The sequence below is a fragment of the Pollachius pollachius genome, assembly GCF_949987615.1.
Source record: "Pollachius pollachius genome assembly, chromosome: 3".
Taxonomy (NCBI): domain Eukaryota; kingdom Metazoa; phylum Chordata; class Actinopteri; order Gadiformes; family Gadidae; genus Pollachius; species Pollachius pollachius.
This window is the reverse complement of record NC_136936.1, coordinates 41,233,613-41,258,257: the sequence shown is the minus strand read 5'-3', so window position 1 is coordinate 41,258,257 and position 24,645 is coordinate 41,233,613. Positions and strand designations below refer to the sequence as shown.

Genomic DNA, 24,645 nt, shown 5'->3' with positions numbered 1-24,645 from the left:
CCAAATACTTATTTTCCACCATAATTTGCAAATAAATTCTTTAAAAATCAGACAATGTGATTTTCTAGATTTTTTTTTTTTCATTTTGTCTCTCATAGCTGAGGTATACCTATGATGAAAATTACAGGCCTCTCTCATCTTTTTAAGTGGGAGAACTTGCACAATTGGTGGCTGACTAAATACTTTTTTGCCCCACTGTATACGTACACTTTCTAGACTTAATATTATTTCCTATATTTCAACAAATATAACAATTCTATGTTGGATAAATTGTAGCTAGTAGCATATCAACCCTTGTAGTAGAAACAGGTAGGTGACCCAACTAGAAAAGAGAAGTGCTGAAGGAGAGTGCAAGAGTAGAGAGAGCGAGACAAACACCTTTGTCAGGCTGAACCCGGTTCCATGTAATATGTTTGCAATTTTAGGAAATTGAGCACTTGATGTTGCTGTGAAAAACTACTAATTAAAGACAATGAACCTATTGCACCGACCGGTGTTCAACCCACTTAGTTTGACCTGATGAACTCATAATGAAAGTGTTGTGTGTGAGGTCAAGGGAGAGCTGGCCTTTCCAATCATGTTACAGGAAGAGGATAATGGTGACTTATTAAATCAAGGGAAGGCAAATTATATTAAAAGCATTTTTGTTCAATTCAATTCTCTTTACCTATTGACGCTGACCAAATTATAAAAATCTTTGTTATGATTATATTACCGGCAAGTCAGAGGCCTGTATTACACCTGTCCAATTATTTCATTTTACCAGAATCCAATGATTGGACGGCCCACCTGTCTGTCTACCTACCTACCCGGGTGCCTGCCCTCTGCATGTGCGCTCAGCGGTTGCTCTGGATGGAGTCCTTGATGGAGGGCAGCGATTTCTTTGGTTCCATTCTTTCGAAATGTAGTTCTGGCTGGATTCTTCAATCGCCTAATACCCTAGCATACCGTAGCATAGGGTATTAGGTGGGACTTCTGACCATGCCTCGTATTAAGTGACTTCTGTTTCAGTTACCTGGGTTGAGTGGCTAGAGAGAGAGGGAGGGGCTTCTGACCAAGCCTCGTAGGAAGGGACCTCTGTTTCAGTTACAAAGGTTTAGTGGAAAGGGGGGGGGGGGGGGGACTTCAGACCGTGCCTCGTAGGGGGGGACCTCTGTTTCAGTTACATAGGTTGATTGACAAGAGAGAGAGGGAGGGACTTCTGACTGTGCCTCATAGGAAGGGATCTCTGTTTCAGTTACAAAGGTTCAGTGGCAAGAGAGAGAGGGAGGGACCTCCAATCGAGGATACCCATCAACAGTACATGTTTCTGATAATACTTACATTTTTGTTACAAAATATTTGAAGAAAATTGCAACCCCCAGCCTTAATAACATAGACAACTGCATAACCAAGTAGGTGCATTTGAATATTTCTCACCCTTGCAGTTGTCACTACTTTTTGTCAATGCTAAGAACTCCAGTAATCAACCCATGGCTTGTATTTTCGAAGGAACATCAATGTCTCTCTACCTCAATCAATATACAAACAACAACATGCAGAGCAATGTTGAGATTTTGGCCCCTCGAAGTGTCCTCAATGTAGTTTTATAAATAGTAGTCAAGATATGAGAGCCAGCCTGTAAAAATATGATCACATGGGTGGAGGTTGGGGGACGATATACATGCACATTTTTACAGGTACCGCTATGTTTGCAAAACAAATATGTTACAAAATATGAACGATAACAAAAACACAATACATGATAGAAAAGCTTTAATAAAACCTCCTGGGACATCGAGCTACTTAGATCTCACTCCTAGAACTGGTGGAAACCGCGGCCTGTCGTTGTCTATTCCCGCTCCTTTGCCCACACTCGCTGCTGTCGGGACGACTCATCTGGAGCAGGTTGATCGTGGCATGCCGCAGGGCATTGTGGTGTTTGTAGTCTTCTCAGCTTTGGGTTTTAGCTTGTGGAGCAAGTTCTCTGAAGAGAGTCTAATGATGCAGAAAACGGAATACAAACAGAGGGGTTGACTCCATTGGGGGAAAACCTGCACACGCTCCAGGCACACATCAAGGCCAGGTTTTCTCCCCTTTCCCACTTTCTATGTGTGTGTGTCTGTTTGTGTGTGTGTGTGTGTGTGTGTGTGTTTGTCTGTGTGTGTGTGTGTGTGTGTGTGTGTGTGTATGCGTCTGTGTGTTTGCGTGTGCGTGTGTGTTAGTCATGCACTGGTATATGACGGCACCTTCTGCAACATTTTTATACACCTGGTTTTACAAACCTATTGATGTGCTACATGCATGTAGCCTTGAAGTCTTGTACGCTTCAACCACCAATGTGACACCAATATGAGATAGGTAGATGGCAATATACATTATTTTAGTATTTCCAAGTGGTATTTCAGGTATTCTGCTACATGACACTATTGCATCATATAATGGGTCTTTATTTTTTCTTTCTTTGGATGACTCGTAAATGATCAACCCAAACTGCCCCAACCTGATTTTGTGAGGCAAGTTAACCCTGACAAATGGTTGTGTGTGTGTGTGTATGTGTGTGTGTATGTTTGTGTGTGTCTGTGTGTGTGTTAGTGTGTGTAAATGCGTATATTTATCGGTGCATCTTGTTAAACAACAAAGACTGAAGACATTACATATTATTACGCTCTTGTGATCTTTCCCCTGAGTGCCAGCGACACATTTCTATACTTTCAATGAATCATGTGTTTGACGTCGTGTTAAACCCTTCACATTCAATCATTCCTTGTCCATCTCTTATCTTTTAAACAACTTTATGTCTAATCTGCCAGAAAACTAGATCCAGTTCTTCCTTCTTTGCAGTACATTTAATACCGAGTCTGTATTCCTAATCTTCTGTATTTTTCTGGAGGAAAATGACAAAAGCTTTGGTATAATTTGCCATTTGGGGAGGAAAGGGAGGGTTAAAAGTGGTGAGGTGCGCATCAATTAGGCCCATCTTTTAGGAGGCTTGACATGTTGTTGGCAGCTTTGAAGCCGGGAAGAGCCCTAGGAGAACAGGGTTTGTGCAGAACATGCCTGGGGCGCTGCATTAGAAGAAGTAACGGTTCCCCAGGCAGTCATGGAGCCCTGCGTCTGTCTCTTTCAAAAACTCTCTTTACACAATCACCAGTTTCAGCCGCACGGCCTGCGCTGCTATCAACTTCAACGATATAGTTTGAAAGTAGAATCTGTTGGATCTGTACTTTACCTTAATTGTCAATCTCTTCCTCTTTTGCAATCAATTGATGGTTTCTAATGTTAGTCTTATGATGTAAATGAGTGTTTGACCTGCACTGTTACGATGAGTGTAAAAGTCAACAAGGCTTTTATTCCCAGGATTCTTATGAACAACGGTGTTCAAGTACAGTTGTCTCTGAGTGCAGCCTGAGGCCCAACGGTAACTATACAAATAAAACGGTTGGAGGATGCGTGGGACATAATCATCCCTGGACCATTGTACATGTAGTCTGCCCTGAATTTCACAGGTACACTCCAGGCTAACACAGCATCTCATATCCATCAACGTCACTCGCTTGTAACCATGGATAGGTGATGGCCAGAGTATAACTTTCAGGTCATTGACCTAATTTCAGGCTTCTCTCAAACATAACTCTACACGATTGCTAAATGCACCTTGCAAGCTTCTAATTGAACTGGATTCATTGATTAGCGATGCCGTGGGAGTCCAAGCATAAAGGGCAATCTTCCTGAGTGCACCTGAACTTTATAATGTTGCCTTGAAAATTAAGAGGGGACATTTGGGTTTCAGACGCCTCAGTCAAAGCAAGGTTGAAGAAACAAGGAAGTACGAAAGCAACTTTTCACTCAAATGAGTTGATAGGTAACTTTCAGGTGAATGAAATGAAAATGCTGCATTTTTTGGATTGGTGTTGCTCTATGATAGCGAAAATCCTACATGTATGAAGGATTTAGATATAGTATGTAAAGGCCACTGATGTATTGCCTTAATGCTTGTTATGCCCCAAACCAATAATGTTTTTACATGGGTAATAAACCAATAAAAAATGTATGGAATGCAAATTGCACAAGGCCTTGTCCCATTCCGTCATTCATCCCTCCTACCTCCCTCGGTGACAGTGATGCAAAATACCACTATTGAAATGCACCGTGGACACTTTTGAGACGCCTCCATGAGGCCAAGAAATCCAATCTAAAAACACACATGCAGAGATCAGGTTTCGTTGTCAGTGAAGTGTGAACATTTAGATAATTTGCATACATACATTGTCATATGCACTCAAGTCTGACAAACATTATTATTTTCAAATTTCATCAATCAAAATCAATATGTACTGTAGCATACTTTCGACATTTTTCTGCTTTGAATATAAATGGTTTTCATTGTAAGCGTTAGGAAGTGGTCAATGGGAAATCGTGTTAATGTTAGGTGGGACAAAAGCCAGCAATTAAACTACCCAGATAGCTAGATAGCCAGCAGAATAGTGAAATAGCAAGGCAGCCAACCAATTAGCCAGCCAGTCAACTAACCAGCCAGACAGCAAACCAACTAAGTCAGTCAGCCGACCAGCTAGTCCGCAAGCTGATATACTAAGTTAGCCTCTAAGAATCTCCATGAATCTCCTGTCATATTCAGCTGTCTGATTTAGAATCTGTGACTTGCCCACAAGCTTATTTATATTTTTTACACTTCTTAAATATGTTTGGAAAAGCAAAGATTGACAGACGGACAGAATGATGGCTCAGAGGCTTAACTCTGGAGAGATGATGGGGAAAACAGGCTTTGGATGATAATGGCTCAAAGAAACTTTTACTCAGATTTCTCAAGTGCTGGATGATTAGTCGTGTTTCCAACTTTCTATCTACTTAAGTGCTGCCTACATACACCCCTGTCAATAAAACATACTCATTTTGTGGTACATCTGGGTCGTAACATGTCTCTCTATCACACTATCTGTGATTTCACAGGTCTGTGCGGCCTATGTATTCCATTAATAGCAGTACATGAAACAAATCGATACTGACACTGCACCTAATCATTATGATAATAATCTCACAAATCATCGAACAAACCTTCTGACAACCTCAAAAAGAGGTAAAGAGATCCAGCCTTGAGTGCCTTAGCCAATGATGTTACCAATATTACCCAAATATTACCCTGAATTTAGCGTAAAATATAGCAAAAGTCTTAAAAAATATATTTTCGCAAGTGTAGGTTTTTACATGATCATTTCAAGGGCAAAAAATAAGCAAGTTATTTCAAAAGGACTTGTAAATGACTTGTAATGAAATTAACGTTGTCTGCAGTTAAGCTGCTGTTTGGGGTTCCTCTGGGTGCGTTGAGTCACAAATTCTAACAACAGGATGCTCCATAAATCACTGCTGCTACGGAGACGGGGGATTTACATCACTCTCCCTCCTAACAGTCAATTTAAGAGAGAAAGCCGAGACGGGCTGTCTTGGGAGAGAGAGAGAGAGAGAGAGAGAGAGAATGACATATGTGACAATCCTAGCATGGACAGACCGACAGGCAGATAGTCATACGGAATGATAGAAAGGTAGGCAGAGAGACTGACAGACAGACAGACTAAGAGGTAGACAGACGGACATCAATCTATGCAGGCAGGCAGGCAGACAAACAATCGGACAGGTGGGCAGGCAGGAAAAATAAACAGGAAGGTAAGCATGCAGACAGAATGACGGACAGCTAATCAGTCTGACCGACTTACTGCTACGACTGCAGCCTGACTGGATGGATCTGGTTTGACTTTGGAGCCGGAGCCACCGGTGTCACGAAGCCGTGGTGTGCGATGCTCAGAGCGGTGTGCCAACTACTTCATTAGGCGCGGCGCTGCAGATGGAGGGCGACGGGAACAGGCCTTTTGAGCTTCATTCTTTGTGACTTGTTGTTCATTAACATCTAATTGTGTGTCAGGAAGCACATCCTCGCTAAATACAGGAAAGAGGTCCACTCATCGCTCCAAAAAGGTTTTCTGCATGCAGGGTCCACACGTGTGAGTGTCTAGGTATGCGCGCGCGTGTGTTTGTGTGTGTTTGTGTGTGTGTCTTTGTGTGTGTGTTTTTGCATTTGTTCGTTTGACATTGTATCTTAACACAATGCAAATGCATTTCAACTGTCTCCTAAATCATCTGGTTGCATTGATTATCTATCGCCTTTACAATACTCGGCATGCATTGAATAACAAAATAGATGATTGTGTTTCATTGACCACCATCAAACAATGACACCATTGTTGATCATCAAAATAATTTGGCTGTTTTTTTATTGAGATATTTTAGATCCCCTTTTGATGATGCACAGAACCTTACCATCAGCACTATCATTATAATACTATAATGTATTATATTATAGTATTATATCTTTTCGGAGCATCCCTACTTGCAGCTAGATTATAAAGTTGTAGTCTACGTTGGTTACTAACGTAAGGTAACCTAGATACCTGTGTTTGTGTGTGGGTGATGAGCTTTAGAACCTTTGCCTGTACTTTGCATTTGTATGCTTCAGTTGAAGCAGTTGGCTGCTATATAACGGCTGCAAGTGCTTGACTTTGCCTTCTTTATTTTTTGGAAAGATGGCGAAACAATGGGGGTGGGGTTCTGGTCAAATTCATTTTTCGACTCAATTTATTTCCAGCACCCAAGGATGCGTACAATTAAGGAAAACAATGTTTTGTTTTTTTTATACCAACTCAGGATGGACTTTTTCCATCTCTTCCTTTGCGCCGTCTATTTTATTCCCCTATTTTCTCCACTCAAACTATTTTCTCCGGCTCCATGCTTAGATGGGGGAACTTACTCTGTCTCTCTGTTAAATTCTCTTTTAAGCACTGACCAGTCTGCAGTTAATAATCCATTACTAGCTCTAGGGTCACACTCACTATCCATGAACCGTCTGACTCTGTGTGTGTGTGTGTGTGTGTGTGTGTGTGTGCGTTTGTATGTCTGTGTGTGTAATTGTGTGTGTGTGTGTATTTCTGTGTGTGCGCGTATGTGTCTTGTTGTAGCCTAATGTTCCTGCCTTCTGCTGATCGACAAGGTCAGCGCATTTTCCATGCTACCTGCCCCTACTGTCACAGATACACATACACAGACAAACACACACACACACACACACACACACACACACACACACACATACAGACTCCTACACACACCCACACACACAAACACGCACACACACACACACACACAGATGCAATTCTCCCTGTGGACTTTTCCCTTACCTTCATCACAGTGGCAACAAGAGATAACAGGCTCTGATGCTGCATTATGTCGGTGGCTTTATTGAATTAGCCGTGAGGCAGGCACAGTGGAATCAATAGTGATGCTGTCACCGGCCCCCAAGTGAACAAAGACGTTAAGAGAAAATCAGGTGTGACAACGCATCTTCAATCACCGATAGAACCACCTCTCTCTTTCTAGCTCTAGCTCTTTTGCTCTCTCGCTCAATCGCTCTCTCTCTCTCACTCTCTGGTCTTGGTCTTTTCAAACCAATTATTGATCGTTGTTGATAGAGGACCAGGGGGAGGTAGATTGATCATGTGCTCCCTCTCTTCTCTCTGTCTTTGCCACACTAATTCTCTCTCTCTCTCCCTCTCCCTCTCCCTCTCCCTCTCTCTCTCTCTCTCTCTCTCTCTCTCTCTCTCTCTCTCTCTCTCTCTCCCCCTAATAGGTGAGTTTAACGCAAACAGAAAGGGAAATGCAAGGTGCGGGGAAAGGAAATGGAGATTAAAGGAAGGTAGATAGAGTTGGGGATCCAGAGAGAATGTGTGTGTGTGTGTGTGTGTGTGTGTGTGTGTGTGTGTGTGTGTGTGTGTGTGTGTGTGTGTGTGTGTGTGCATGTGAGGTAGGGCCCTGTCCGACTGCCTTTAATCAATGGCGTCTTGAGGGCTAAAGTGTAATCAGAGAGAAGGTAGGGCCGACCCTTATCCCTCAGCCTAGATAAAGCTATTAACACTCCCCCCCTGACACACACACACACACACACACACACACACACACACACCGTCACCACCTCTGGGTATAGAAGTAGCCACGGTTTTAAAGAGAAGGAGAGAGTAGGGCTGAAGAAGAAGAAACAGGGGAGCACAGAGATACGAACCAGGGTTTACAAGCAGATGAAACATTAGCTGAGGCCAATTAGAATGCACTGTGTACATTATTCAAAGTCTTTCTAATAGGATAGAAAGTGCACAGTGGAGAGCCTTGGTTCACCGGTGTAAACCAACTGGTTGGACACTGCTGCCTCTGCTTTCCCCCAGAAGGATTCAACTTGCGATTTTATTCTATACTGAAGGTGTAGTTTAAACTGACAACAAACTGGCAATGTTGCTAATTGCTTTAATTGCTGGGGGAAGACGATCAAACCATAACCTATGTTATTATTTGCTGTTGTTTTGCATAACACACACATACGCACACACAGACACAGACACACACACACACACACGTATACACACACACACGCGCACCCGCACACACAGACACACAGCCGTGTGCAGGTTTGTTTGAATGTGAGTTTTGAAATCACAGGTGGTGGTTTCCCTTGAGACCAATAGGGAACAGAGTTATATTATGAACAAATGATGATCAAGGAGTTAGTGGCTCTTGTCAACCAGGCAGGGGAAGTGGGACAGAGATATTTGCATGCTATTGTTTCATGTTTAATATGAAATGAAATCATTGTCACTGCAAGTCAAGGGAAAACATAGCAGAACAACACATAAATATACGTAAAACCTACATAACCTTTTAACTACAAATTTCCTGCACATGAATACCATTAAAAGGTATATCTTATTGTTTATCTTATTTCCTTAAGTACAGTTCAGAACCTTCAAGCTAGAATATATTGCTTAAGTATTCATTCTGCCAAGCTCAGATCCATTGTTTTATATATCCTGAGTCAATAGGTGACTTTGATTCCTCTACATAGGACAAAGCTTTGAATTTGTTTGTCTTTCTGTTCCTCTCTGTTCCTAAACTTCTAGAGAAGCTTTGCTGTTTGATACTATTGCATTTGATGCCATTATCTTTGCTTTATTGGCACCTTTGTCAAAGCAGTTTTATTGTGTGGCTATTTGCAGCATGCATGAAAGTGACAAAATATATTCTTTAATTAATACTGCAAGGTGTACATAAGTATATTTCTGCCATTTGTTCAGCTTGTCTTTTTCTGCATGCATTCCATTAATAATGGTTCAAGAAGCTATAGATTTTAACTTCTTTATTTAAACCCAGTCACTAGATACCACACAGGCAGACATGTCAAAACTTCACCAACTGTAATCTATATAGGGCTACCACACAGAAAGCTTTTTTGGCATTATAAGAGTCCCAGGAGGTGATTTAGGGATTTTGTGAGTAAATGCAGACAATGTAAAACTCTCTCACACACAGATGCATGCACCCAGATTAACACTTTGCTAGACACACACACGCACCTACACACACACCTACACACACACACACACACACACACACGCACACACACACACACACACACACACACACACAGACACGCACTACGTGTTTGGCTCTTCCAGTTCCGCAATTTATTGCAAACCACATTATTGTATAACAAGATGTATTCCCTCTCCCACTCCTCCAAAAGTGTGTAGATTACAGCCCAGTGAATTTACTATCTGCAGGGGGGCACTGATTGCTTGCTCTGACCAAGTGTTAGCCTCTATCTTTTTAGAACTTCAGCACCTGCCTATTTACATTCCACTACTAAGCCCTAAAAAAAATTATAATCTATCTCAGGCGTGATGAAGGGTCGCTCCTGTCCCAAATTGAAAGTAATCCCTGGCAGTGAAGACAAGGGCAGAAGAATCAGAATCAACCCTTCATGGTGAAGGAAACACAGCAAAGCAATAAGGCAAGAGCTCTGTCCACCAGCTGCCAACAAACGCCTCTGTTAATCTCATATATCCCTGCAAAGGTTTGTTCGGAGTACATTTCATATAATTCAGACTTGCAGGTGTAGGTATGCTGCTCTGCTGAAAAAATATGCATGCTTTTACACACATACACACACACGCACACACGCACGCAACACACACACGCACATTCCCTTGCAGACTCGAAGAGCCATGCTGCTCTCTGCTGGGATCTGTGTGAGAACAACATGTGAGTGGGACAGCAAGATGGTCGTCATGTGTCATTCACCAAAAAAGATTGGCTAGCTTGTTGAAGGCATACTTCGTGATAGGATCTGCCAAAGGCAAATTATCACAAAACCATAGAGGAGAAAAATGTGGGAAGAATATGGAAAGTAAATGAACTTGTTCTTGGGGTTTTTACAGTTCTTTCACTGTGTTTGGAGAGGAAATGCAAGTTAATGATGCAATAGTTACATTTGTTTGATGTGCAAACATCATGAGGAATAATCTGATAATCGAAGGAGCTGTTAGACACCCCCACACACCCAGGCTTGCTTAACACTGTCACTATAGTTTATACGTTAGATTGATTGAGCATATGTCAAATGTAAACTATTGCTGGATGTGACAATCCCACAAAGAAGATGAGGTGTCTAAGTTACAAAAAACGTATCCAAGGGAGGGTATCACTTAGTGGTTTTAGAGGCTGCAACATTGACCCTGTTTTAAGGACTGCTGAGTCATTGCAGTAAATGTAACCTCTTTTACGAGTTTTTTTCTTTTACCTGCTGCTTGCTGGCCTGCTGATGGGCCCTTGGTCAGACAAGATGCCTCCCCCCAAACTCATTTTATTATGAAGGCAAAGTGGGGGTCCTGGAAATTGACTGGATCAGCTGGGGCTAGGTGATTGATTTTGATCGCGATTTCGATTTTAGCGTCAAACTATCACAAAACTAACATAATCAAGTTTTTCTTTTTTCCTTTTTTTTTTATAGAAAGGGCAGAATAGCTGGATACATATCTGTATATTATTTTAGTTTGTAACTTTTTCTTTTTGACCATTTTGTGTGTTTTTTTAAGGCATGCATGGACACACGTACACTTAAGTAACACTACATTTAGAAAATCTGTGTACACACTAAATATTTTCTCTTCAATCACTCACACGCATGCCCGTGCGGTGGGCACGCGCGCGCGCACACACACACACACACACACACACACACACACACACACACACACACACACACACACACACACACACACACACACACACACACACACACACACAGGCCCCCACACAACACACATATCTCACTCATATGCTCCACCTGTGGCACCGAGGCATTGAGTAGCTGCTGAGAAATCATTTCCTGGATAAGTGGGCAAGGCAATTCCGTCACAGCCAAGGGAAAAATGTGACTTTTTCTTTAATGGGGAGAAATGGGAGGCAGGGGAAATGTTAGCAGCAGCCACGGATAATTGATGGCAACTGTTTGGGTACCAGATTAAGATTCATGGGCAGGAACACACAATGGCGGAGTTCAGGAGATTGGAGGTGGAGGCATGAAGGAGACGTGGCTAGATGGCTAGACGCTTCTCCGACCGTCTAGCCGTGAAATCTATTGTTAGCACAAATATGCATCCCATCTTCAACAAAGTTTATCTGGGAAATAGGGTGTGTGTCATTATTCACATAGCTGCAGGTCTACAGGTCTGCATGAGTTTAATGAAATTCAACTGGAAAGAATATTATTGACATTAATTGAATGCCATTGAGTAAAACAGATATAGACATGCATGTAAAGGTGCTGCTTTGTAAGTCAATATTTAAGATACTGTGTTTTAAGAGATTTTAATGTAACTAGAGTTTTCAACCTTTAGTTGTAATAAACCCATAGCAATAATGTGGAAACCCCATTCGAATGTAACACATTTCTGAGCGCATAATATAACATTTTGCCTATAATGTTACAACATTTGATCACCACAAATGACTCTTAAAAGCAGTGACAACATTTAAATATTTTTTAACCATTCAGCGAAGAAAAGGTTATCATTTAGGGGGCCATTCAATGTCATGCAGATGCGTCATCAACACGACCACTGAAGTGGTGTGAGAAATATCGACTTTCTACTCCTCATTCACATATAAGGTACATTTCCTACGGAAAAAATACTACCTCAGGGGTAGTATAATTCAGGAGATTTTCAGGGTACAAATGTCGGGATATGTTGTTTGTTATGTTTCTGTTCCCTGGGGGGTGGGGGGAAAATGTTATGTCTGAAAACATGCAGTTTGTTTTCATAATGTGTCCTGTTGGACTCTGTAGGTTATGCACTGCTATTGACAGGTTACTGTGTCTTTAAGGTTTTCAGCAGTGTTATACGGCAAGGTCGTAAAATGTAAGTTGTGCGTCAGTTCAGTAAACGCAACGAACGAAGCAACACGTTGTGGTCATTGACTCCTACACGAACACAATATTGTTCACACATACGGCTCATCAGGAGAACATCAGGACTTACACGTGTGTCTGAAAGCAGCTAGTGTGTGAGCATTTGATTACATTTTAAAATTAGTAAATTTATGTTAACAGGGGTAATTGTTCAATGGAAAGTGTAGTATACTATGCATGCAAATCAATTATTAAATAGCTTTTACTGTTATTCAGGGCTGAAAAGTGCATTGACATTTAAAAATGCAAGGCAACTACTATTGGTTAGTTGAAAATAATAATCATCATTGAGATTAAACATCTCTTCCAGTGTCCTGGACAAGACAGGCAGCAGTAGCCTACAGTTACACATAGCATACACACATAACATAAGATGAATAAAACAACTAAAACAGGCCGCAGGGGGGAAGGGGGATATCAATATCGCAAGACATTTCGGGAGGCTCAAGGAGGAGGGTAATATTAAGTTTGAGCAACAAAGTGTAAAGACATTTCGGGAGGCTCAAGGAGGAGGGTAATATTACATTTGAGCAACAAAGTGTAGTCTTGTGGTGGACTCTATAGACATAATTCCCCATGTTTTTGGTGCGTTACAGGGATACTGCCTCTTTAAGATCACGTCACTTGTGTGTTGATATGCCGGTCGGCGCGATGTTTGAATATAACGTTTTTATATAACAAAATGATCGACCTGACGTTGCTTGTCGAGGTGAGAAATTGTCTTTTCTTTTATCGCAATTTCTACAGTCTATAGACAGAACGTCTTACCTGAGAGAGTTTGTCGCTGCAGTGTGCTTGCGTGTGTGTGCTTGCGTGTGTGTGTGCGTGCGTGTGTGTTCTTACCTGCACGTGTGTCGATGGCGGAGCTGTTATGTTTAAAAACATAACGTCTTACCTCGGTGATTGTCCTGCTGCCTTTGTCTTGACGTGCGGTGTGTGCGCGTGCGTGTGTGCGCGCCTGTGTGTGCGCTTCCATGTATGTGACGCTGCCTTTGTATTGACGTGCGGTGTGTGCGCGTGTGTGTGCGTTTTTGTGTATGTTCGTGCGCATGTGCGTGTATGTATGCGGTGTGTATGTGCGTGCTTGCGGTGTACGTATGCGTTTGTGTGTGTGTGTGTGAGCTGCAGGCTGCTTGGCACATGCGCACATAAGTAACTTTGAGTAAGTGGTGCGACAAGCCTGCTATTATAGTAGTAAGATTTAATTGAGTGAGACAGTGAGATACACAGAGAGGGAGAAAGGGAAGGTACAGACGCTGATGAAAATTGTCCTTGCAGTGCATCAATCTTGTCATGCATCTCTTTGCACCTCTTTCACCCTAATATTTGCCATGTCAACTCAGAACACTTACTTTAGGCTTCAGATATATAATACGATTACCTATAATTTCTGCATTACACATGATTGTTGTCTCTAGCACTGAAGTGAAGCAAAAATATGATGTGGTTGTAAGACATGAATGACATTCATGACAAAACATGATTATTCTGTAAGACTGTTAAACTTAGCCAAGAGAGATTTAGGAATCGAGGAAATTGATATAAAGGATTATGGGGTGTTTTATATTATTAGTCACAATGTTCAGCTGTGCAAACAAACTTTTTTGAAACTATGCAGATATCATCCTTAAAATCGTAACACACAAACACACACACACACACACACACACACACACACACACACACAAACACCCAACGCAGGCACATATTGATATAAATATGTATGGTATAATTGTTCATAAGGCCATTTGTACATCACAAGGCTTTGTGGATTGAGTATTAAGTAGCTAAGCTTTACTCTGCAGCATGGGAATACAATGCTCACATACACACACATATGCACACTCACATCCCTACAGTGCTCTGACCTGCACACTGCAGGGTTTCAACTGAGGAGCTCAGGATCGGGAGTAAAACGCTTCAACTGCCAAGCGTAATGCCTGCAGCCTGTGGCTCTTGCCATTAGTGTTCTTTGAGGTGGGCGAACAAATGTCACACACACACACACACACACACACACACACACACACACACACACACACACACACACACACACACACACACACACCTACTACAGGCACACACTTACATACATGCAAGCACGTAAACACACACACAATACCTCACACATGCCATTTTTGTTAGTTGGCTGTGCTCTAGTGCTGATATAGGTTTGGGACCCTTTACCATAGTGTTCTCAACACAGAAATATTATATTTACTATATGCTTTACGTGTGTATGCATTTTTGTTTGTGCATGCGTATGTGTGTACAGACGCATGCACATTTATTTACTTTATTGATCCCAAAGAGAGTACTTCTTCTTGCCCGCTGGTTAGTTTGCAAGGATTCAGTTGGCTAGTGCTTTCCCCCTGGTGCAAGTATAAAGAGGTTAAGTAGATTGCTCAGGGATTCCTCAGCAGGGAATGGACCACAGCTCTCTGAGTGGGGATAGGCTCATCGATCTCATGGCCACGTCTGTGTCCACTTTTTGAATTTATTTTTCCAGTAAAGACTGATATGTGTACTGCACAAACACTCGCTAAACCAATATCAATATTAAGCTAATAATGAGGCATTCAAGTCAACAGCGGCGAGGAAAAGCAGCTGCTCCTGCATAATTGACGGTGTATATTTTGCCTGCGCGTTTGAGGCATGGCGTGCCAGAACAGGGTAGCTCCCGTTCCCGAACGCTGCTGTAATGAACGATGATTATGTACCGATGTTGTGTCTTTCAGTTAGAAAAAACCCTAATGATTTCTCCGGCAATCACATAACTCCAACAACGTCTGTGCTCATGTAACTAACCCCATGAGCTCCATGTCTGTGTCTTATCTGCTGGCTGGCACATGGGCCAATGTTTGCACACACACACACACACGCAGGCACGCGCGCACACACACACACATAATGTCACACACAAACACACAGACACAAACAAACACATATGCAAATGACAGACCCAATCCCATTCCTTGCACTGTTCTCTCACCTCCCATGTCTCTCACTGTCTCTTTCTGTATCCTCACACACACACACACACAGCGCAATCCACATTCAGCAGGTGTGCTGTTCATCTGACTTGCTTGTACAGACTACCTGCTATCGTTCTCTGTTTAGCCCTGCTACTGGGAGGAAACATACCTCTGGGTGTTGGACCATTTTCCGCTATGAGCATATGTAGAACACAACGTTGACCCTGTTTAGCACCTGAGTCACTGGAGACAACCTCTTTGAGTCGGAGGCCTGAATAACCCCATTTGCTGGGTTTATGGGGAGCCACTGGGTTATACAGATTAGGATTTTTTTTACAAGAACTTGGATTGGGATCAGAAGCCCTCCGAAATGTGAAGAAAAAATATGCAGAACACACTCACGCCTGCACATGTGCACAAAGAAACACACATGCACACACATGCAAACACGCACACACACACACACATACATACATATACATACACACACCCACGTACACGTACACGTGCGCACGCATTGCTAGCACTGGACCTCCCAAGTGTATAGGCTTGTTCTGTTTAGACCTTGTGTCAGCAGTGCAGTCAGTCAAGGATATGTGGCATAGGAGGATTAGGGGTAATGAAGTATGTGTCAGGATTGACTAATCACTCCCTTGTTATTTAAGAAGACTTTTTCAATTTTAAAGACTTAATCCCAGAGAGAGACAGAGAGGAGTGAGAAAAAGGAAAGGTTAGGCAGAGGACTTGCAGGCTTTCCGTCTCTCGGGACACAGCTGAGTTTTGAAAACCTTTCGATTGATTGTGAATTACGGAAAATCCTTCAATTTGGAGGCAGAACCCCCCTGTGGAAAGCCTGCCCTTTTTCCATCCGTTGTCGCTTTCTTTACTTTAAGTAGTGGCATCCACTGCATCATAGGCACGATTTGGAAGTTTGGCCATGGGGGAATAAATGAACCCTTTTCTCTTTTTTTGGCGCCTCTTCAAAACAGCAGATTTTACACAAAGGGACCACAGATCCATTACCAAAGGGGTGAGCGTGCTAGGGCAAGCTGTTGCATTGCAATATCACAAATGGCCGATAATTGTTTGATTATTGATCGTTGATGATGATGTCGATTATGGGTACTCCTAGAAAAGGGGGCAAGGATCACACTTTAATGTTTAAACTTGGAAGATGCTAGTTACACGTTTCGCCCAGAGCTGACAGCCAATATAGCGTTACCATGGTCAATGGCTCCCGTTTGGAGGCAGTGCTCAGGAGAGTGCTAGCCAGGGCTCATGCTAATTAGCCCTGGGCCATATGGAGGTGGTCGCAGCTCTGTTGTTAGGGTGACCAGAGCTCAGAGGGCGCTGAGAGGTTAGCCCCGGCGGACCGCGCTATGGGGACAAACACTCAACGCTTTATTGTTTCCAGCGCTTATTAAACCCGGTGAGCAGATGGGACGATAATCTGGGCCATTATTGCAGACAGCAACGGTGGCCCGTAACTCATACTTAGTTGCCAAGCTCATCTGGTAGCCATTAGGGCACAAAGGACATCGTCGGTGTCATCCGCAGCGATCGGTTTTGCAGGAGCCGAACGGAACGCTTTCTTCAAAGCTTTTAATTGACACAACGCGGCCACGTTAACGTCTCATGACACCGGCGCCACCTGGAGTTGTGGAAACAAATTACTTAACGCCGTTTGCTTGGAAGTATATCTCAGCAGGGGGCAGATTATTCAAAGCACGTTGCCCACGGACTTCGCTATTGACAGTGTTTACTCGCGGAGGTGACATTTGCAACGTTATTTAATTCAGTCCGTTACTGGCTATCCGAATGACCTTTTCCCGGCCGCCCTGGCAGCGGATGCGTTAAGCCTCTAAGACCCGCCGCTCGTATCGGCGTTCGATAATCTTACACGTTGCTATTGATGAAGTTGTTGTGTAGCACTCGCCAGCGAGACCGGGTCCGGGCCAGGGGCTGGTCGCCAAACAACTTGCGTGTTTGAGGTAATTGGATGTGGATGATCCTGAAAGGGACACGGCTGGAAATGCAGCATTAGGTTGTAGGGGCTTGTTTGCTTGTTTGTAGATTTTTTAATAATTCTAAATGTTTTTTTGGAATGAAAGTCATTGTCTTTCCTTAAACCGACTCCCACAGTTAAGAGTGCGCACACACACACACACACACACACGCACACGCACACGCACATACAAACAAACACATTGTCAGACAGACAGGCAGACTCTGCTGACCTTGCAAGTTGGTTGACCGTGATGGCAAGTGAAAGCAGATGGATAAGACTGAGTGTGTTTGAGCCGCTTATATGCCTGTTAGCTGCTTTTGGTGTTACTACTTTTGATACAAACGGATAACCCACCTTACTTCCTGTATTCTGCGAAAGCCCAGTTTAAGTATTTAAGTAAAAAATGCATTTGGCACAGCATCATTTGTGCTATGCCTTTAAAAAGCAATGCGAAATGCTATCTAAAATTAAATTCATGAGCAGGCTTTTTTCACTCTATTTGCTCCATGTACCCCCTCTTTTATCTCTCTCTCTCTCTCTCTCTCTCTCTCTCTCTCTCTCTCTCTCTCTCTCTCACCCACTCACTGTTGATATGAGGGCTAGATGATGCATTTATATTTATGATGTTCTCTGGCCCTGCTGTGATTAAAAATATATATTTGTAATTATTGTGAAATAACAGGTTTTTTCACTCTGATGATTGATGATTTTCTGCCTATTGTCTTGATATTAGCTGCAGAGAAAAACAATAAACACATTATACTGCATACAGTGCACGCTTGGATACACTTTCTCCTCATTCTCATTAAATAATAAGCCATCCAAAGAAGCAGAGAAGAAAGCAGCGGGTTTTGTTGCTGTGACAACAAAATAATAAAATTGCTCCAGGGAGGCCTGAGCGAAAAAGAAATGCATTGTCACCTATTGACTCATAAGCTCATTTTTTACGTGAAGTGACCGATCCTGAATTATGATACATTTCCTCAATCTATCACTATTAAAATTGTAATCCCTATGTTTAAATTAAAACAATATGCACACTCCCCAATGCTCACATTTACAAACACAACCCATTGCCCTGTGTCTGTCCCTAGTTGGCATTCTACGATTCCACTGAAGTGTGATATTCAAATCCATCAAACTGATTGGTATTAATTATATACTCCATCATGGCTGCAGTTACTTAACCCTAACCCCATCTATAGATAGAGATAGGATAGGCTGTTTAATACAAATCCTTATGGAGAAGGAAATGAGATCAATGGAGTAGATGTGTAGATGGGATAGGAATACATCCAAGTTGTAGTCACACCTGGTGCACGATCTCGCCCACACACACACACACACACACAAACACACACACACACACACACACACACACACACACACACACACACACACACACAATCACAAACACTAGCACACCGACAGACACACAAACAAACAATTACATATTATATCTTGGCAAGTGTGTTGCTGTGGTTCAGGTGCTACTCTGAGTCACCCTGGTTACATGTTTTAATATAATCCTTCATTAGAAGCACACACGTAGAAGAGAGAGAAACTGTAAACACACATCATGGCCAAACACAAAATCTATCCCTACAGGTGTTTTCGAATGGTTAGCGACCGGTTTCAAAAGCCGTGCAGCTTAGAAAAGGTGTGCTGGGGAAAGCTAATGGATAAAATAGAAAAGGAAGGAAGAAAAAAAAGCCTTCCCAAACACACAAAAGTGGATTTCACAGTGCTGCACCCGTCACAATGGATCCCCTCCACCTACCCTCCTCGCTGCGATCTCGGTAACCCTACCCCCAGGGTTCAATAACTGTTTATTACACCCATCTACACTTTATGACCCAGCCCCACTCCCCTCCAGCTCACGCTAACAGTTATTGAAAACACCCCGGCCTGCCGTAGATCATACCTGAGCATCGGGTTATGCTATGTGCTGTCAGATAAGCCGCCGCCGCCGTAGCTCGTAGGGGTATTGTCCAGGTAACATTGAAATAGCTCGGCTAATCTAATATCAGCTCGGGAGTGAATTGTTTGGACAAAAGCCCATTTGTCTTTATTGCCCGGTGTTGCCTGGAAGCTGCTTTAGCTTCTTCCGTTTGGGTGGTCTAAAAACGATGGTGGGTGGGGAGGGGAGGTGGGGGGGATTAAATAGAAAATGGGATTTGAAAGTTGCGCCGTAGAATGGGACATGGAGGTGGGAGGATGAAACCGATTATATGCGTTTGACTCTCTTAATTGCCCGCCATGAGGGCATGAAGCCAAGCGATTCCAACAGATGGGTGGCGAGTTGGCATACATGAGATCTAAAGGAAGCGTCTGAGAGTTTAAACCAACATTGGTTTAACATGTAAATAGCCAACACAAACGTTGGCTATTGGACGCAGGATGTGGCAGCACCTCCGGCATTGACACACACATACACACACACACACACACACACACACACACACACACACACACACACACACACACACACAAAGGGAGCACAAAGATCTCGACCATTAAAAGCACATTTCTGTTTAAAATTCAGTCAATAGCTTTGCCTCTCAGCAGCGGCAACCTCAAATCCCTGGTACTTGTGTGTGTTTTAAACAAAACCTTTACGAGTTCTATTGCATTTGTGTGTGTGTGTGGCTGTGTGTTTCATTGCATGTGAAAGTATTTATATTTTGAGCGTTTGTGTTTGGCGTATTTAGCAGCTAGCGGGCAGGGCCAGCTGACTGGGCAGATGGTTGGTGTCGGTTGTAGGGGCGAAGTGTTTGATGGTTTGTAACGGTTTGGTTTAATTACTTGTCATGCCCGTGGCCTCTAGGGCAGCAGCTAGAGAGGGCTTCTGTGGGGCCTGTGATTGCCCTATGGTCGGGGTAGGGTCGGGGGGGGGCAGACTGGGCACACTGTCCCGCAACAACGGATACCAATAGCATCCGAAGGGCAAATCAGGTGGTCAGGACCGTAGCTCAACACACTCCATATTGACAGCGACCAACTCTTGCCAAACACTGCAGTCCCCGACATTGCCTTTTTATATTTTTGATTGGCTCGTAATTATTTTAGTCAATGCATCTTTCCATAGATAAAAGGCCAGGGTTGACACTATTATGTTGCCAAAAGGTTATGTGTGACGCAACTGGCGCTATTTTTGGTTGACTCCATATGGTCGCTAGCTGGATTTTAGTGCCTGGCCACACTTAAATATTATGCAGACCCCCTCGCGGGGCTCCACTGACAATGGCACCCAATTTGTAGAGTAGTGGTGCTTTGCAGGGGTGGTTGTTCCCTCTGTAATTGTGTTTTGACTGGCACGGCGATCATAAATTGCATAAATAACAACATCCAGAGTAAGGAATAGGACAGTGTTGCTCTTGCCTTAATGTGTGTTTTGGCTGGCATCAAGAGCTGGGTTATAGCCGTTAAATGACTGTACCCAATTTTGATTCATTATTCACTTTTCTAATTATGCAGGAGAATGAATTTTGGAATACACAAGGTGCTTTCTGTGGCAGGGTTAGATATGAATGCAAATGAATGTAAAAAAAACATTAAATGTAAAAAAGAATGGGATTTTCAGGCTGTCTCTGAAGTGTCTCTCAACTACTGGAAAGCAATGACGGTTTCAGCTATCTTTATTCTGCATTAAAAGCTATTATGTGAGCCTACAGTTCTTATGCACAAGAATAGCTAAATTAACATTAATGAATGCAATGAATAGAGTACTACGTTAAACATAATTATAATTTAAGAAAACAAGCTAAACGTGATGAGAGAGCAGAATAGGCTTGAACGGATGACATAATGTTCAAAAGTGTTGTTGATATATTCCGTCACTTTAGTTTGTTTTCATGTTGGACTATATATTTGAATAAAGAAATGGGTTGTCTCAAAACAATACATTAAACGCTATTCTTTCAAAACAAAATATGGAATGCAAAACAACAAAATGTGGCTGGTTCTCCCAGAACAGTATCTGTATAGAAATAATGTACATGTGAGCAATATTTACATTTGAGAGTCATCTTGGTTCTGCAGTATTTCTCCTACTATCCAAGCTGTGTTCCTTGGCATGGTTTTCTTTCTTTTTTTAATGTGCTGTGAATGGTTTCCACGCACCCATACTTCCTCCTTAATAAAACACCTTCCTTGTATCCCTCCTTTCCTTTCCAGTGTGTGCCGGCACGGAGAACAAGCTGAGCACGCTGTCAGACCTGGAGCAGCAGTACCGCACCCTGAGGAAGTACTACGAGAACTGTGAAGTGGTGATGGGCAACCTGGAGATCACCAGCATCGACCGGAGCAGGGACCTCACCTTCCTGAGAGTAAGGATCAGAACACACCATGATACAATGCCACACACGTGTACTGTTAGGACCCAACTCTTGGGATGACTTTCATGTTCTCTTATGCAGCTGTGGCGGTGATGTGGTGACAGAAACTTAACAGACATCCCGCAACACAACCAGAAATGATTACTGAATCTCAAGTTTGATTGACAATGCCACACGCGCCTCAGCCGACAGTTAGCCGATTATTATTTTAGGTTCTTAAGTAAGTATGAAGTATTGTTTTGGTTCATGATTATGATCCAAATGAACCAAAACTATTGGTTACTTTGGTTCATACACTATGAACCAAAACTATTATTATGTTTTTTTCAGTAATTCTTTTCTCCTTTTTCAAATTGTTGTTTAGTTTCGTACAGATTTTTTACCACATCTACACTGTTTCCAGTAGGCATCATGTTGGTTGGCCTTTGTTACACTTAATAACACCTTTTAATTCAACTTTAGTAATCTGATCATGTTGGGACATTAACTGACAGGTGTGGACTTTGTTGGAGCTTAGTCACATTGCGACTGTGCCCCTTGCTAGGAATGAGAGAGCCGATCACATATCTAGCCACAGAGTTCACACCAGCATGTGGACACCATGTTTGTGTTCTGATCACACCTATCTGATCAAAAAAATTCTTATGAGTTACTGCTCAAACTGTTTTGTTCTTTTAATGGATGATCCAAAATTTTGTTTGCTTTATGTTCAAGAAGTTATCCACTAAGTTCTTCAGAACATACTCTGCAGACTTTGTTATTAAGGCTTACCTAATTTAAACTTGCTGGCCATCGCCTGTCCTAAACTCAGATCTGGTTCCTCCAATCATCTATAAGTTGAAGTGACCCCACAGCCAATCATATGCAGAGAGAGGATCGGCTCTAATCAGGAATAATCTAAAATCATCAGCAGTTTTTCTCTTTGCTCTGAGTGGCTGACTGATTGTCATCATCTTTTTCTCGTTAGAACAAAAAATAAGAATCCAAATGTCCTAATTCTCTCATATTCAGGATAATTCCCTCTTTCATAATAAATGTTCCCCGTATACTAACGAAGGGGATTATTATTTTTTATTAAAGTTAGCTCGATTAAAGACTTTCTTTGAAGCAGTAGAAGTCTTTGAGCCCTTACAAATATCATTATTTACCAATGAAACTCAAATAGGGCAACTTTTGTGGAGGGTATATGTACTATTTATCCGGCCAAATTGAACCACGATAGACCCAGGTCCAATTTAATTGATTTTGTTGAACTGATTAATCAGTTAAACATTAACTGAATGTTAATCATCTGCTTAGAAAAACAGGTTATTTAACTGATGTTTGCAAGGACATGAATGCCTAATAAACCAATGTGCAAAACATATGAAACCCCCTTCCTTTGAGATGCAAAGACCATCATCCTGCTTATTGAAATCTTCCTCACCTTCAACAAATGCCTGTCCTTGAAACACCTGAGTGAATAGACATGTGCAATTGGGGTTTCAGTACAGCAAATACTTTGTCATTGGAGAATATGTAGCAGCCATTCATGTGTGGCGGTGAATAAGGGGAGGGGAGGATAGAAATCAATGTTAAACGTTGATAGCTTGTCCACTGATGTTATTTTTTCTTTTCAAAGTACAGAGCAGCCCAGCCCGGGTTGTTGAATCAGAGGAATAATTTTCGTGAACAATCACTGGCCGCTAGGCTGGACGGACACAAACGTGCATGGGTTGTGCATGCAAGGCCTGCATGTAGGCGCACATACAGCGTCACGTGAAGACAACCCTGAGATGTAGGGTAGGGTTTTTAACCTCCAATTGATTCCATTACGTGTCTGGAGGACAATCACGGATGTGAAGGAGACGGTCCTGGTCCTGTGTGCGGCGCAGATGTTCTGCACATAACTTAGGAACAAAGGATCCCTACTGTGCAACAAGAAGCAATTTTGTTATTTTTGTGTCTTTTACAAATAAGTGAAAATAGGTAGATAATCACACACACACACACACACACACACACACAGACGCAGACGCACACACCAAACCACACACACACACACACACACACACACACAGGCAGATGAGCATGGACACAGTTCTCACTACATCATCATCATCATCATCATCATCATCATAATGCAGACCTAACCCTAACTCACCAGCCTCGGTCAATATTGTACGTGACGGGCTCTCCAACCAAGGTGGTGAAGAGGACATCAGGCAGGTTGGAATAGTTTGCCGGCAGGTTCTCCATTAGCATGTTCACGGCTGGTGTCAGAATAGCACACAGTTGCCCCGGCTCCACATTCAGGGCACCCGAGAGGGTCTGCACGGAATCCATGTTCTCCAGCCCGCACACCTTACGGACCGCACGCCATGCGGGGTACAAAGACGAGTAGCGTCACACACACACACAAAGACTTTTCTTGTTCTTTGTTTTGTATCCAAAGCCAGCATTGAACAGCTACAAAATTGCATCTAAACACAATAAAACAGAAAGCCATTATTCGGCACTCTCGAGTTCTCATCACAGTTGTGGCCAGTATGGCATCACTTCCTACAAACAATCCCCATCAAAACACCGCTGGGAATAAGAGCAAAGCGCACCGATAGATGGCTAAGTCCTGCCATTGGTCCCTTGCCACCAGCTATTCCCCATCGACTTGAGGGGAAGGGGTAAAGGACAAGGAGAGGGAAAAAGATCCGGGAGAGGGACACAGAGAATGAGAGAGTGTAAAAAAAAAGAGGGAGAGAGAGCGAGATGCAGTGGCAATAATGAACAACTGTGATTATCATTCAGCTCAACACAGAATGCATTTTGTACTGGGGAAGAGCAATCATTCCTCTGGTTTAAGACCTAATTCACACTCAGGAGCTCCCTCCTGTGTGTTCCCTCTCTCAGCCCCTCCACAGAGTAACAATGCGGTTTATTTTAAGTCTAAGGTCGGGAAAAGTCAGGGCTAGTCAGAGCCCCTCCTGTTCCTCCCCCGCCGCCTGC

The 24,645-nt window shown here is 42.7% G+C and overlaps 1 protein-coding gene across 5 annotated transcripts in view; it reads left to right on the top strand.

Moving 5' to 3' along the window:
• erbb4b (erb-b2 receptor tyrosine kinase 4b) overlaps nucleotides 1–24,645 on the top strand; it is a 241,435-nt gene that overhangs the window by 92,103 nt on the left and 124,687 nt on the right. For all 5 annotated transcript variants that reach the window (XM_079733037.1, XM_079733034.1, XM_079733035.1 and 2 more), the window contains one exon: nucleotides 21,503–21,654. In XM_079733037.1, the coding sequence (XP_079589163.1) occupies nucleotides 21,503–21,654 (152 nt within the window). The remainder of the gene's footprint in view (nucleotides 1–21,502; nucleotides 21,655–24,645) is intronic.